Source organism: Lithobates pipiens, unplaced genomic scaffold (genome assembly GCF_037356315.1).
Source record: "Lithobates pipiens isolate NorthernLeopardFrog02 unplaced genomic scaffold, aLitPip1_a1.2 Scaffold_1, whole genome shotgun sequence".
NCBI lineage: Eukaryota > Metazoa > Chordata > Amphibia > Anura > Ranidae > Lithobates > Lithobates pipiens.
The window spans coordinates 176,769,185-176,785,595 of NW_027507685.1; the positions used below are offsets into that span (position 1 = coordinate 176,769,185).

Consider the following 16,411-nt stretch of genomic DNA (forward strand, 5'->3'; position numbering starts at 1 on the left):
CTGTCCGACAGAAGCTGGCCGCACAGTCGGCTTTGGTAGGACCGGCTGCCGTGCACACAGGCCGAATGAAGGCCAGTTTTTGTTGAACCAGTTGATGTCGCCCAACATTTGACCCATGTGTACTAGGCTTAAGGGATGGAAAAAGCAAGCATCTGTCCTATGTTTTAAGAAGTTAATATTTAAAATCCATGATACTGCTTGTTTCAGAAAGGTTGTGGAGTATTATACAAAAATGCTAACTAACTGGTACTATGTCTATAGCAATATATAAAACACACACACAAATAAAGGCTAAACATAATCAGTGCAATAAGCAAATTGTAATTTGAAAAAATAAAAACTGTATACAGTATGATATATATATATATATATATATATATATATATATATATATATATATATATATATATATATATATATATATATATATATATATATATATATATATATTATTATTATATATGATATAATACCAGAATAGCTTTCAATGCATGGGGCAAAGCACCAATAATATATGCGTAAGTCTGTAGAGGTCTAACTATTAATTTATTCTTAAAGGGAAGCTATACTGTATTTTCATTTAACACATATTTTTGGTTGTGATTACAATGTCTAACATAAAGGTTTCACACTCAAATGTTTGCCAAGCTTATTTTCCACATTTTTTTCCATTGTAATTATTAGCAATTATTACTAATAAATGTAGAATTTCCAACTATAGACAATATAAAATACTCATATTATATATAGTTTTATACCGTCAACAATTTGCATTTTAATCAAATAAATTAATGCTGCAATAGGATTTGCCTTGTGCATCTCTTCCTTTTTTGCCATCCTTTTCTCATAACATTCACTCCACCTCCCTGCTAACCAATCTAAAAAAATCAACTGTTGAGAAAATATATCAGCCGCACAAGGAATGCATTGCTTTAAATACATAAGGACAAATACTAAAGCACAACCATTGAGTAGCACTGCATTATAGAAAGCAGAGCCTGTCTATAGCTGCTCACATCTAGCTGATTACAAAATATACACATAAATATATATATTTTTTCAACTTTAAGACATGTTTACACAACTATTTACACCCAGCTGCTCTCTTTTTCATTATTAGATCTAAATAAAAATGAAAATAATATACTGCATTTATCAGCGTATAACACACACTTTTCCCCCCTGAAAATAAGGGTAAACAGTGTCTGCGTGTTATACGCCAATATATATTTTTCTACCCACTGGGACAGTGATCGGGTGGTCCACCCCGGATGACACACATTGGGGGGAGGGGGGTTGTGTTAGGCCAGCTGGCCCCCTCTCCTGGCCCTGGGATAGCACTGCCAACATACTTAAAGTTGAGAAAACATTACTGCCAGCCCTTTTTCATACACCGCTCATCCTGTGTCACTCTCAATGTAAATCAAAGTCTCTAAACACCTCAATTATTGCCACTCGTTCTGGCCATTCTCCTCCTCCTGCTCCCCCCCCCCCTCCTTGAGTGTAGCTTTTGATTGGAGGAGGAGAGTGGTCACATGACTGTCAATGAAACATTAGAGGAAAGCAGTCACATGACTGGGTCCACGAAAGAGCGGCGTTAATTGAGGTATTTAGAAACTTTGATTTTACAATGACAGTGACACAGGAGGAGCGGGGTATGAGAAGGGGCTGGCAGTGATGTTTACTCAATGCTAGAGTATTCTGGCAGTGCTGTCCCAGAAGACTGGGGGCCTCCTGGGAGTGCAGGGGGGCTTTATAATGAAAGCAGCTGTGTGATGTGCAGAAAAAGTGGGCTTTGTACTGTGCAGGGGTTTTTATAATGTGCCGGGGGTCTGCGTACTGTGCAGGGAGTCTGTGTACTGTGCAGGGGGTCTGCATACTATTCAAGGGGTCTTCGTACTATGCCTCTATGCCAGGGGGTCTCCATACTGTGCAGGGAGTCTGTGTACTGTGCAGGGGGTCTGTGTACTATGCAAGGGGTCTTCATACTATGCCGCTATGCTGGGGGTCTGCATACTGTGCGAGGGGGTCTGCATACTATGCCAGGGGTCTACGTAGTGTGGAGAGGGTCTGCATAGTGTGCAGGGGTCTGTGTAGTGTGCAGGGGGTCTGTGTACCGTGCAGGGAGTCTGTGTACTATGCAGGGGTCTGCGTAATGGGCATACTATGCAGGGGGTCTGCATACTATGCAGGTGGTCTGGTACTATGCAGGGGGTCTGTGTACTGTGCAGGGAGTCTGTGTACTGTGCAGGGGTCTGCGTAATGGACAGGGGTATGCATACTATGCAGGGGGTATGCATACTACGCAGGTGGTCTGCGTACTATGCAGGGGGTCTGTGTACTATGCAAGGGGTCTGCGTAATGTGAAGGTAGTCTGCATACTATGCAGGGGGTCTGTGTAATGTGCAGGGGGTCTGCGTACTATGCAGGGTGTCTGTCTAATGTGCAGGGGGCTGTGGAAGGTTTTTTTTTTTCCCTGAAACCTCCCTCTTAAAGTTAGGGTGCTTGTTATACACCGATACATACGGCATATTCTCTTTAACTCAAGGCATAGGTGTGCAAAGTCTATTGCATTAGCATAGGCATACCAAAGCTCATATATTTTAAAATGTATTAAAACATGGATGATGTCAGTAGTGCAGTGGACATTGTCAGTATGGCAGAGGTTGGTTTCAGAAGGACAGTGGATGTTGTCAGTTAGTAGAGCAGTGGACGTGTCAGTAGGGCAGAGGTTGGTGTCAGTAGGACAGCGGATGGTGTCAGTATAGCTGTGGATGGTGTGCACAGACCCAATTCTCCATCCCAAAACACCCCCCCACAAGAGGCTGCAAGGAGAGGGAAGGAGGAAAGCCGGCAGTGCTGCGATGGGGGAGGGGGGGCACGGGACTGCTGGGGAGATTTACCCCTCTGCTTGTCTTGCTGACCTCAGAAAGAAAGAAATACAAAATGTTATAGTTTTCATGAGAGCAAGAAGGAAGGCTAAATCTTCCAATGAGCACAAACATTCTGGAGACAATTGAGCAAGTTGGAAATTCCCTTCACTTTGGGGAGATACCCTCTCACTTCTTGATGCATCTCTGAGACAGAAAGTGAATGGAAATCTTCACAGAAAAGAAAAAAGACACTTTATTCTTTCCTTAGTGCAATAAAATACTTTTAAAATACTTAAAAAAATGTATATTAAGAGCAACAAAAAATGCTTAGCAAAAATACTCAAACAGCTGATTTGCAATTTGCTTATGTAGGGACAATGGTCGTATAGGTTAAAGCTGTGCAATGATTTTAAGTTAAGAGGTAAAGACAACTGCTTAAAAAACTATTGGTTCTTGTCTAATTGGTACATCCAAAAACAATACCCGTTGTATGTTTGCCTGAAGGTATAAGATTATTTTACCAGTAAGACAACAATCATTTTTTTATCTATAAATATGTGCATTATATAGACTTACTCCTCTATTCCACTATGGCGCAAGAATCTATTGTATTGCCCGCAATACAAATAGGAAGGGGCTATCAAAGCCCATAGCAGCCAATACATGTTTTATATTCAAAGACAAGAAAAAGGCTGTTTTCACTTTCCACTTTGCACCAGCCTTTGTAAAGCAGTTCAAACAAAGTTTAAAAATCTAAAATGTATATTGAGGATGTCAATGTCATCAATCCAATTTTTAGCGATCATCTGTAATTTACATATAGCCCATCGTTGGAAGGTCGTTGTGGCTGATATGATGCCTTTGAAATCGACATATTTCTTTCATGTTCTTTTAATTCAATTCCTTTCTCTGTATCCGTGGCTACAGAAGGTCTTGGTGAATTGAGCCAACCATAATGGGTTTGGTAACTGGGATACCCAACCGTTGCATATGCAGGTGAACGACAACCTGCCAGTATCTGCAACAAAAAAAAGAAGAAAAAGATCAGTTTCACAAAAATGTATATAAAAGAATTGTACTTTGGTAGAATCATATTACTGAGTTGGATGTGTCAGATACTGTCCATTTAAAATATTTGTCTACTTACCAGAAATATAATACCAACAAGTAAAATGATGCCAAGGATGGACGCCAATGCAATCAGAATTATTGCCCAGTATGGCACTGTAAAGAAAAAAAAAATTACCCTTTTTAATGTATTTAATATAGTATTTAGAAAAAAAATTGTATGGTGCAGTAGGACAGAAGCATTTAACCTGAACCTCATGCAAGAAAATAAATTCACTATTGAAATGTATATGTGGCATTTGTTTTTTTTTTGTAATCCTCTGCCAGCAATTATGTAATTCAGGCAAACCTTTCAAACTACATTGCCACTAAAACACTAATCTCCACAACCCCAGAGATGAAGCCCACTGCTTTTGGACATTTTATTTCTTTAACTGCTTCAACCCTGGAAGATTTTACCCACTTCCTGACCAGAGTACTTTTTACGACTTGGCACTGTGTCACTTTAACTGACAATTGCGTGGTCGTGCGATGCTGCACCCAAACAAAATTGTACTTTTTTTTCCCACAAATAGAGATTTCTTTTGGTAGTATTTGATCACCTCTGTGGTTTTTATTTTTTGCGCTATAAACAAAAAAAGAGCGACAATTTTGAAAAAAACGCAATATTTTTTACTTTTTGCTATAATAAATATCTCCAAAAATATATAAAAAAGCCAATGTTTTCCTCAGTTTAGCACGATATGTATTCTTCTACATATTTTTGGTAAAAAAAAATGTAATACACGTATATTGATTGGATTGCACAAAAGTTATAGCGTCTACAAAATAGGAAGTCGTTTTATGACATTTTCATTATTAATATTGTTTTAATTAGTAATTGCGGTGACCTGCGATTTTTATCCGGACTGTGACATTATGGCAAACACATCGGACACTTTTGACACTATTTTGGGACCATTGTCATTTATACAGCGATCAGTGCTATAAAAGTGCACTGATTACTGTGCAGGGAAGGGGTTAACCACTAAAGGGGGGTGAAGGGGTTAAGTGTGTCCTAGGGAGTGATTCTAACTGTGGGGGGAAAGGGCTTAAACTCCCGATGTCAGTGAGCAGTGATCTTTTTCATGGCACAAGACAGAACGGGGAAATGTCTTGTTTGCACTTCCCCATTCTGCGGCTCCGAGACACGATTGTCGGAAGACCGGTGGACGTCGAGTCTGCTGGTCACGCGGGCACAGTCACGCTGTACATGGAGTGTGTGTGGCTTCTAGCTCCACCTTTTAAAGGGGACATACAGGTACACCCATTTGCCCACCGCTGCCATTGTGCTGATGTATATCGGCACGCAGCGGTCGGCAAGTGGTTATAGGACATTGCTAACAATTACAATAGTCACAGAGAAGTAACCCCATTTGCATTGTTGGTACTTTGGTGGCCCCATCAGACCTCAACTACCTACAAGTACTTTCTTCTTTGTGAAGTGATAGATACAGCATTGACTGTGCTGTTCCTGCTGCCAGAAAACAAAAGGTTGTAAACGAGTCCCCTAGACATCCAATGGGTGCTAGCATTCTGCTTAAAGAGGAGGTCCCCCCCCCCACAAAAAATAAAAAGTCAGCAGCTAAAAATACTCCAACTGCTGACTTTTAATATATGAACACTTAGGGAGCCCACAATGTCAGCACCCCAGCCGATCTTTGGATCGGCTGTCGGGTGCAGCCATGGCGATTTCTGGTAAGGGAACCCATGAGTGAAGCCTTTTGGCTTCACAGTCAGTTCCCTAATGCGCATGTGTGAAGCGTGCTTCGCTTTCTAATTGGTCCAGAGGGGGACAGGCATGTACTGGCCATCGGGACTACAGGGAGTTTACCGGTGGGCCGATGGCTCAGTGGGCTGGTCAGGTGCAGTCCTGGAGCCGCTCCTCTCTGACAGTGAGTGATCATGATTTCACTCCTGTTAGGAGGAACATCTGCCGTCACTTGCTGGGGAGAGCATTAGGCTTTCTGCTCCCTCTAGCCTGCAGGGGGAGATAGACAGCTGTCAGACATTCCATCCTCTCTCCCTTTATCACTTGTCACTTATCATATGACTGGAGAGAGGAATGAGAAGCTGCCTTCAAAACTGTGAGTACACGTGAGAGGGGGAGGAGAGGGAGGACACTGTGATGTAAGGTGAAGTGCTAATGGAGACACTCAAAATTAAAGTGGGCCGGTCATGATGAAGTCCAGGGCCAAATTTTTGTCCCAGTCCAGCCCTGGCGGGGGAGGAACCAAACTTCTAAGAGGATAGGCCGTGGCTCGGTCTCCCGAAAGTGGTGAACGGTACCTGCCAAAAACAGTTACCCATTTCCCCCTCCCCCTGAAAGGTTCCAAATGTGGATGAGCAGAAGTTCCACTTTTGAGTTGAACTCCACTTTAAGTTGATTTATGGATGATCTTCCTCTGCCCACTGCCTGACATGAGGATTAGACAATGAAGGAGCAGCAGCACACCAATTTTGTTGGGCTACTTATTCTGTTGTCTACCTTTGTAGCATATTTCCCATGAGTCCAAGTGCTTCCAGCAGAAGCTAATCATAGTCTACTGCCTCCCAAGTCTACCCAAGTGCTGTTGTGTAGAGTATTTAGGAGTCTGATTTCAAGAAATGTTTAGTACTTTCGCAGTAAAAACATTAAAATACATGTAATGACTTTAAGAAACTATAATAGACTTGGACAATTTTTTTAAAGTTCTTATATTAATGTTATGTATAGTTTTTTGATTAATCTCTGTTGGTAGAAACAGAGGTTAACATACCTGCCCACCATAAAGTCAATCGGAGACAAAATATACCAACATGACCCACAGTATATTATTATTTACAATATTGACCTGTCCCTTGCAATAAATGCAGCTCATTTAATAAGGAATGCTGTAATTTATGAAACATTTACAAAACTATAATTGAAGTGCAACACTATCCAAACTGTTGAAATACATATGTGATATTTATTCTGTTCTCTTCAGTTTCAGGACTCACAAACTCTTGCAGCACTGCCTAAATAGAAAGACATCTGCACTGGTTCCTTAGTTCAGATTTCCAGATTCCTGGGTCATCTGTCTACTTATTGGCCAGATGTTATGATGCTGATTAATTGCCCAAATGAACAAGCTGAAAATGGAAAAGTGACATTGGAAGCTGCAAAGTCAAGAAGTAAAGTTGTCACTCGACTGGTTGCGCAATTGCCCAAAATGTGTGAAGTACAAAACTTGCTAAACAGGCTTACACATTTTTGGACAGGGAAAACGGTTTATACACATTTATTTCAGCTATGTATTTAGATGTTTGTCTAGCATTCCCCTTAATATGCCTAAAAAAATACTTACTTGCTGATTGATCAGACGTTGCTTGGGAAGAGGTTGTGGTTCTTTGAGTTGTTATTAATCCACCTGGTGCTGGTAAAAAGACAAAAGAACAAAAACAAAAAAAAAAGACAAAATAAGTATTATTTAGAAAATTTATTATAGTCTTTATAGGATTAAAAAAATTAAAAAAATGAACAAAAATACATATGAATGAATATAGGTATTGTCCTTGGTTTAGTGTTTGGGTATGATACCTGAATGTTAATTGCAACAGGCAATAAGGCAATAAGGCAGCTGACCTTACTGAATAAGGTGGGGCTTTATTTATGTTTATGACGAATAGGGAAACAGTCTTTGAACTTCATTCAGGGTCTCACCTTGCTTAAACTTTGCCCACATTTTAAAATGTGTATATATATATATATATATATATATATATATATATATATATATATATTGTGGTAGTATGGTACCCCACCAGCAGAAGAATGCAGGGTTCTCAACCAGGCAGGTTGAGGGGCTCCAGGAAAGTTGTTTATTTGTGAGGAAACTGGCTTTTCAGTTTCCTCTGTGTTTTCAAAAATCCAGTTTGGGACCTGGAGCCCGGAGATTCCATAGTGTTATGGGTGGGACGGAATCTCCAATCCTGGGACTGGGTTTTGGGAACAGCCAGAAGTCTGGCTGGATGATTGCACAGGTGGGTCCTGGGTTTAAAACAGAGCCAAGACCATGGTTCTGAGCTCCACCCTCCCGAGGAGTCCAGGTGAGTAAGGGAGAAGTGTGCATGTCTGCACAGGTCGGTCTGTCAGAGCTGACAGAGGGTCCAAGCTTGTGGGCTGAAAAAGAAGCTAGTAAAGAGTGCTGAGGTACTGGGTGTACAGGAACTCTGTTACAGAGCCAAGAGGGCTGCAGCATAAGTCTGAGCAGCAGTGCTGCTAAAGAGAGCCAGGTGGCTTGGTATTTTTGGTTCTACTTACATTATTGCTGTGGAAAGCTGAAACCCCTGTGTGGGCAACTCTTCTGTTATCAAACTTTTCTTTCTTTAATAAAAGTGGGCCTACAAGCCCTTAAAACGACATATCTGGCGTGGACTCAGCTCACTGGTAAGCTCTACTCTTAAGCTAAAATAACCCCCAAATATTAATATATATATATATATATATATATATATATATATATATATATATATAAATGAAATCAATCCATCAATATAGTGCATATAATACAAAAGTCTATAAGTAAAAGAAGAAAACAGGTGAATTGTCAAGAAAAGTCCGCTTGTGCAGTGTGTCTTCAATCAACAAAACAGGTGATGATGTGATCCCTTCACCAAAGAGCAAGATGGACTCTCACCTCAAATAATGGACCCCTGATAAATCAGACAGGTCAAAAACGCATGTTCCCATCAAGGGTTAATCACAGCAATCAGCAAACGTAACGGAAGTGCTCCAGAGATAAATCCTTTTTTATGTCCTCAAACCAATATGATTCCACATAGAAGCATAAAAAAACAAAATCTAGTGCTCTCAGTTTGTAACGAATTTATTAAAAAAGAAGCCGCTGATGAAGTCTCGCCTACTTTCGGGGACGCAACACGTACGGACCACGTGACCTAAGCCGTGACATCATCCGCAAGCTGTTACAATCCAGCATCCATGCACGGATCAGTGTATCTGTTTTTATGCTTATCACTCGGCACTGGAGATCAGTGCATAAAAATGTGAGTGTACCTTTTTTATTCCTGCTTCTTTTTTAATAAATTCGTTACAAACGGAGAGCACTAGATTTTGTTTTTTTTATGCTTCTATGTGGAATCATATTGGTTTTAGGACATAAAAAAGGATTTATCTCTGGAGCACTTCCGTTACGTTTGCTGATTGCTGTGATTAACCCTTGATGGGAACATGCGTTTTTGACCTGTCTGATTTATCAGGGGTCCATTATTTGAGGTGAGAGTCCATCTTGCTCTTTGGTGAAGGGATCACATCATCACCTGTTTTGTTGATTGAAGACACACTGCACAAGCGGACTCTTCTTGACAATTCACCTGTTTTCTTCTTTTACTTATAGACTTTTGTATTATATGCACTATATTGATGGATTGATTTCATTTATATTTATTTTTATATTTATTTTTATGTTTATTTGCGCTGTACTGTTACTTTTTACTTTGTAATGTGGGATTTGGTATTTTGACCTATAGTATTCTAGCTGCATTAATATTTTTTTCAATATTATTTTTTTCACTATTTTTTTCACTATTTTATATTTATTGTGTTCAGCGCTGATTGATTTTCGTTTAATATATATATATATGAATATTTTATACTTTTTCTGCATAGAGGCATAGATGCAGTTTTTGCAAAGAGGAACCTATATAAAGGCATGATATTACCATGAATATTCAAAAAATTTCAATTGGATACTCTACAGCTTATGAGCTGACAAAAAGCTTTCTGAGAGGAAGAAAAAGCAGGAAGATGAGCTCATGACTGTGCTGCTTTTCCTTTCAGAGTCTAGTCAGAGACTGGAGTAGGTCCAGGACAATCTGAGCTCATGGGAAGTGGGTTTAGGCTGGGTTTACATATGAGCATGCAGCGGCTCACAGAAGGGGTCTGGTGCATCCTCATTCACCATTTCAGGTCCAATTTCAGCCCGAATTTTTGGCTGAATTCAGACCTGAAACAGACCAAAAGATGCACAGTGTTCCTGTGCAAATTGCGCCAGAGCCACTGTGGAGATGTGTGGAGATGTGTGAACCGGCTCCATAGAGAGCAGGTCACAATCTCCTACTATTTTTGTCCAGAGTTCTACTTTAATAAAATGTACAACAGTATTTAGAAATATATTTACCAGTGACTATTTCAGAGGGACCTGTAGAAATAGATGCTGTATTACTTCCGGCAGATACAGAAACATTAACCAATGTGATTGTCCCTGCAGGTTGTGCTGTAGCAGCAGTATTATTATTAATGTTTATGGCAGGGACATTACTAACAGTGGTTTGCGTAATTGTTGTTGCCGTGCCACTAGAAGCAATAGTTGCACTGCTGCTGATCATGGTCTCATTGGAAGATGGTCCCGAAGTGGTAATTGTAGATCCAGTAGTGACAAAAGATGTACTGGTTAATGTATCAGTACTGGTCATGGTTCCATTGGCAGCGGGTCCTAATATAGTGGTAGTATTTAAAAGTGTCCCAGTGGCTGAGAATATTGTAGTTGCAATGGAAGTAGCAATGGTTCCAGTAACTGATGTAGTAGTTGTATTGCTGTTGGCCCCTGGTTCAACAGGTGCAACAATAGAAGAAGTGCTGGTTGTGCTTTCAGTTGATGCTGGCATAGTGGATCCTGTGTTTGAAACCACTGTTTTACTAGCTGGGGAGCTAGTTGCAGTTTGTGGTATTGTAGATGATGTTAAGGAACTGGTGGCATTTGTTGCACTTATTGGGATAGTAGATCCTGGAGAAGATCCTGTTATAGTGAAATTTGTTAAAGTAATTGAACCTCCTGTGAGGGATGTTACAGTACTTATGGGTGTTGACATGCTATCTATTGTAGTTTGAGTAGTAGATATTGTTGTACTAGATGTGGAACCACTTGAAGTGATGAGTGTTGTAGCATTAGTTGGACTAGTTGTTGTTTCACTAACAGTCGATCCTCCTGTAGTGGAAGTTGTTAATGTACTAGATCCAAGTGTAGTAGATGTTGATAAAGTTGTACTTCCAATAGTAGCAGTGGGTGATGTAGTAGATGTACGTATTGTTGTAGCTGTTGAACTAGTTGATATACTGTTTGTGGATTCTACTGTGGGGGCAGTTGTTGGAGTAGTAGAGCCCATTGTGGTAGAAGTAGTAGTGGGTGTTGTAGGGGATGTAAGTGCTGCTGTTGTAGATGTTGAACTCGTTTCTTTACTGTTTGTGGATCCTACTGTGGTGGAAGTTGTTGAAGTAGTAGAGTCCATTGGGACAGTAGTAGTTGGAGTTGTAGAGCCCATTGTGGTAGATGTTGTTGAAGGTGTACTTCCAGTAGTAGTAGTGGCTGTTGTAGCAGACGTATGTACTTGTACTATTGTTGTAGCTGTTGAAGTAGATGCTTCACTGTTTGTGGATCCTACTGTGGTAGAGGTTGTTGAAGTAATAGGACCTATTGTGGTGGTAGTTGTTGTAGTGGAGCCAGTTGTGATTGATGTTGTTATAGTTGTACTTTCAGTAGTAGTAGTAGTAGTAGATGGTGTTGTACTAGCTGAGGAGGTAATAGATGGAAGCGGTGTTGTTGTAGTTGAACTTTGACTGGAAATAGGTTCAGTAGCAGATGATAATGCACCATTTGCTTGGCTAACTAGAGAACTGGTGTTTACTGGAACACAATAAAAAAAAAAAAAAGATAAATAAATTATACTCCTAAAATAAAAATAATAATTCATTAATAACAGAACTGTTTCTGGTGATCTCTTTGGGAGATGGTCCTGTTATTACAGAAGCACTATAAGCAATTTTTAGAGATTAGTAGGGGAACAATAATATGTTGATGAGTTACCATCAACCAGTGAATAAACTACAAGGTCTAATGTTCTGGGAATTAAAAAAATAAAAAATATACCACATAAGTACAACCAGTGACTTGTCTGTATATGGTTGAAACAGGTGCATTTGCCCAGTGCTTATTTAGGCTTTTTTCCCTATTGAACAATCATAGTGTAACTTCTCTTGTCCAAAGGTTAGCTCATACCTATGGATACTTTTAAAGTCTTATCTGATTTTAATGGACAGCATTACACACTTTTGAAGCTTAAGAATACTAGTTCAATTTTAAAAGATACACTAACTATAGAATATTTATCGGTAAGCTTTTATTGTTTATTGTTTTTCCTTCTCTTAAGTTTAGAATATCCAACTCATTCACATGTAAACATTGACTTTTATAGAAATTGCAAGAAGAAAGTGTTTCTTCTAGATGAACTTCTATACTCTTCCAGTCACATTACTATGATGTGTGCCTTTACTTTTCATTGGAATTGTACAGCAGAGTTCAGAATAGTTTTGCACATTAGGCCTTCTAATGGGCTGTGTTCCACTTCTAACATTGAGATACAATGAAGTCAGCTCCATATAAGTCTTGACTGTTGAGGAGAATAGGCTGAATGCTAGAAAACGACATCAACCAATAACCTTGCCACAAAAATGACACTTTAGACAGGTTAAGTTGGAAAGGGCAAGGTCACAGCTTAATTTGAAATTTCCAACATAAACACTTAACTAGTATAGGGGATTAACCAGTGCCAGTCACAGTTGTACTGTGAGCACTCTTGAACATTACCTTGACCTAGTCTAAAAGGCCTGGTGTTACCATGAGTGGTGGATAAACATTAGACTAATCAAACTTCCACTCAATACCATAGCCCATTAAAGGAAGCATTAACACTAGAAAGGTAAAACTTCTGTGAAAGGTGTGACAACCAACCTTAAACAAACAAGCTGGGTGGACAGGCAGGCAAGTCTTCCAGGAGTGTCAATGTCTGGTTTTCCCTGCAGAGCTCAGTTGTTCCTCCCGCTGACTCCCATGTCATCATTAGTGGTGGATAAACATTAGACTAATCAAACTTCCACTCAATACCATAGCCCATTAAAGGAAGCATTAAGACTAGAAAGGTAACACTCCCATATTACCATGAGTGGTGGATAAACATTAGACTAATCAAACTTCCACTCAATGCCATAGCCCATTAAAGGAAGCATTAACACTAGAAAGGTAAAACCTCTGTGAAAGGTGTGACAACCAAACTTAAACAAGCAGGGTGGACAGGCAGGCAAGTCTTCCAGGAGTGTCAAGTTCTGGTTTTCCCTGCAGTGCTCAGTTGTTCCTCCCGCTAACTCCCATGCTCTGCTCTGTTTTAACTTTTAAAACAGAGCAGAGTAGGCAGTAGATATGTATTTACATTCAGCAATAGAGTCACGTAAATAAATGAAAGAAAGCGATTGTTTTTGTGGTAATGTTGTATCAGTTATTCTGTACAGTTATTCTGTACAGTTCTGCTAATGCATAAATAACTGATGCAAGCAGAGTGGATATCCAGATGGATGTGAATATAAGGTGTGGCTGAGAATCTTCCAGAATGTATCACAGAGAGAATTTATGCTATTGTGAAAAAAAAATGTGATTTGAGGCAAAAGAATGATTTGAGAAATGTTCATACTGTACCTCCTGCTGCTGTGCTTGTTTGGGCACCTACAAAAAAAAAAAAAAAAAAAAAAAAAGATTAATAACATAACAGACTATGCCCTTTTTAGTAAAACAAGAATGCATACCTTCATTCACATCTGCTGATATTAATAATAATGCTAGTAAAAAAAAAAAATATATATATATATATATATATATATATATATATTTACTAGCATTATTATTAATATTAGCATATTATTATTATTAGCAAATATACATATTTATTTATTTTATTTTACATTCACTGGTTTATACACAACTATTGGTATCTGTATAAGCAGTAGTCTTAAGAGTACTGTAGTCTTTAAAAAAAAAAAAATAGATTATTTAAAAAAAGAGTTTAGAAATGCCATCCATACGTATCTGGGATGCATATAGCATGAACGTGACTGGAAAGAGGATGCAGAAGAGTAGGAGAAAAGGCACAATGCTTCAGCAAAAATAAAACTTATTCGGTTAGGGCTTACATATATATGAAATATCTGGATTAGGTGATTGTGACTTTTTAATTCAATAATGAAAGAAATTTGTGGCATACGTGTCAAATAGAAAAGTTCCTTAAAATAATTCCAATCTTGCATATTGAAAATGCATTCTTGCTTCCTTTTTACCTCTTTTAAAATAAACAAACTATTGTTTTGTACTTATTTTTTGCCTATATTTAAAATGTATGTAATATTGCATACTAAAGCATTAATAGACCCTCCAGGTGCCAGTTACAAATTAGAGCCCTCCCTCAACAGTAGCTCTCCCAGAAACAATAGATCCCCACAACAGTAAATCCCCTAAAACAAAGCCCCCAAAACAATACATCCACTCAAGCAACAATAGATCTCCCAACATCCAGCATTAATAGACCCTCAAGGGTGCCAGCAGCAATAGACTACTCCCTCAACAGTAGATCTCTCCCAGCTACAAATGACCCCCATGGCACAACAATAGATCCCCCAGCAGCTAGCATCAACAGACCCTTCAGCATATCCCTGCACTCCTTGCAGGGGTATGGTATGGTGCAAGGCTCATATGCTCGCCCACAGCTTAAACTCCTAAGCATACCTTGTAAAGGTACATATAGGAGGCATTCTAATTGGTCGCCGTCACATGGACCTCCAGTGCAGTCCCCCTGTGTTCCCACTGAAAAAAGCCCTATTTGCTAAAAACTGGTTCATACAGTGCTCTGAGATATCTTTGGCATGTATTAAAATGTATATATACAGTATATATACACACACAAACTAAAATAAAAATAAATGAAAAAATATATAGTTTCAGCATTATACTGACAAACAACCAAAACAACTCTCTGTTATACCATTTCTTAAGACATATATATTATAAAACATATATTTACAGCCTACTTCTTATATGTTTAAAAAAATATTGCGATACAATTCATGTAACTATTACAGTGATTATTCATTATACTTAAGTGCTAATTGATTTTAACTATTTCTATATTATTTGTGTAGCTCATTTTGTTGGCTTACCTGCAGTGCTGACGAACACAGCTATGAGAAATATAATTCTAGTCAAAAGACAAAGATTCAAGATCCCCATGGTGTTTCCCCAAATCTTTCTTCAATATATAAATTATTAGATATCCACAAGCAATAGCCACAGTGCAAAGAAGGATAAGGATATTATGAGCAGTAACTACAGAGGGGTTTTATGCTCAGGTGTGACAAATGGTTTAGGTCATAGCACACCCTATGCTACTTTTAACCAATGTACTGCCTTCTGGCTATTTATTCAATTGTCATGAGTAGTTTAACAATCATCATAGTGGTACCTATGATGCATGAAATAAATATGTGATTTTTTCACAAATAAGTGCGTGGACTGGGCTTAAACATGACGAAGTTTAGAGAGAGGTGGTTTAGGTGTGATAGACAAGATATGTAAGGTGTGTCTGCTGCTAAAAAAATTGCTCATTGAGATACAAGGGCAGAGAAAATAAATCGTGAACTAACTAACTAAAACATGAATCCACAGTAAACCATAGCAACAAATGAGGTTTCAACATTTTTCTATTAAAATGTTTAAAAAAAAAATCAACTTTTTTTTTTTAATTGTGGATGGAGGGTTGAAGGATTAGAACCTATGTCAGATTTTTATTGCTACACTATAAATTATAAATGGTTCACTACACTTAAAAAAAGTCTAGAATAAGATTTTATTTGCAATCATTAAATGGGAAGCTCACCTTTACAGAAAATCTGTAAGGTGAACTTACAACGGACCCCCTTTCCCATCCCTCCTGGTCCCGCTGACCTGGAGTCCCACTATCACCTGCTGTGACACATCGAGTCGCTGCTTCACCGGTCAGGGATTTTGAAATGGCTGCTGCTTGAACTCCTAAACATACTCCTAAACATAAAGGTACATATAGAAGGCATTCTAATTTGTTGCCGTCACATGGATGGTGCAGACCAATCAGGACCCGCCTAGCCCATCCTGTCCTGAGAAGAGGAGAGAAAGCCATGGGGATTTCAAATCCCTGGACTGGTAAAGTGGCATACCAATGTGTCACAGCGGGTGATCGAGTGACCGGGGGTGATGGGGGGGTCCAGTGTAAGTTCATTTTACAGATTTAAAGGTGAACTTACACTTTAAGGTTAAGCCAACATATTTTTGAGGTTGAAAAATCCTCCCTTTTCAGGTCTATGGATATAAATTTAAGACATTTCAATTGTGTCTTTTTCAAATAAAAAGAGAGAAAAAAAAGTATGTCAAGCCTTAATTATTCTATCAAGATGTATTAATCCATGAAACTATTCTATTTGATCTATATATTACCCACTTGGCAACCCATCACAGTAATTATACTGCAGTGAGCCGGCACTGGCAGGCACAAGCACGTACATATATATGTCTTTGTGCCTGCTCCAGGTTCTGTGATGG

General features: G+C 38.9%; 1 protein-coding gene across 1 annotated transcript; it reads right to left on the reverse strand.

Moving 5' to 3' along the window:
* Positions 1-477: 477 nt before the first annotated feature.
* On the reverse strand, positions 478-15,130 carry LOC143979673 (uncharacterized). The gene is made up of 6 exons (XM_077478948.1): positions 14,998-15,130; positions 13,487-13,513; positions 10,142-11,644; positions 7,310-7,378; positions 4,021-4,097; positions 478-3,891 (listed from the first exon to the last, which is right to left on the reverse strand). Exons 1-6 carry the CDS (start codon positions 15,065-15,067, stop codon positions 3,676-3,678), a joined length of 1,962 nt encoding a protein of 653 aa, XP_077335074.1. The 5' UTR covers positions 15,068-15,130; the 3' UTR covers positions 478-3,675.
* Between the last annotated feature and the right edge of the window lie 1,281 nt (positions 15,131-16,411).

What these genes read in the sequence shown, in the direction of transcription:
- LOC143979673 (XM_077478948.1), bottom strand. Translation starts at nt 15,067, where the DNA reads ATGGGGATCTTGAATCTTTGTCTTTTGACTAGAATTATATTTCTCATA. An exon ending in TGTGTTCGTCAGCACTGCAG is followed by an intron (nt 13,514 to 14,997) that starts GTAAGCCAACAA and finishes TTTTTTTTGTAG; the next exon opens with GTGCCCAAACAAGCACAGCA. An exon ending in AACGTCTGATCAATCAGCAA is followed by an intron (nt 4,098 to 7,309) that starts GTAAGTATTTTT and finishes TTTTCTTTACAG; the next exon opens with TGCCATACTGGGCAATAATT.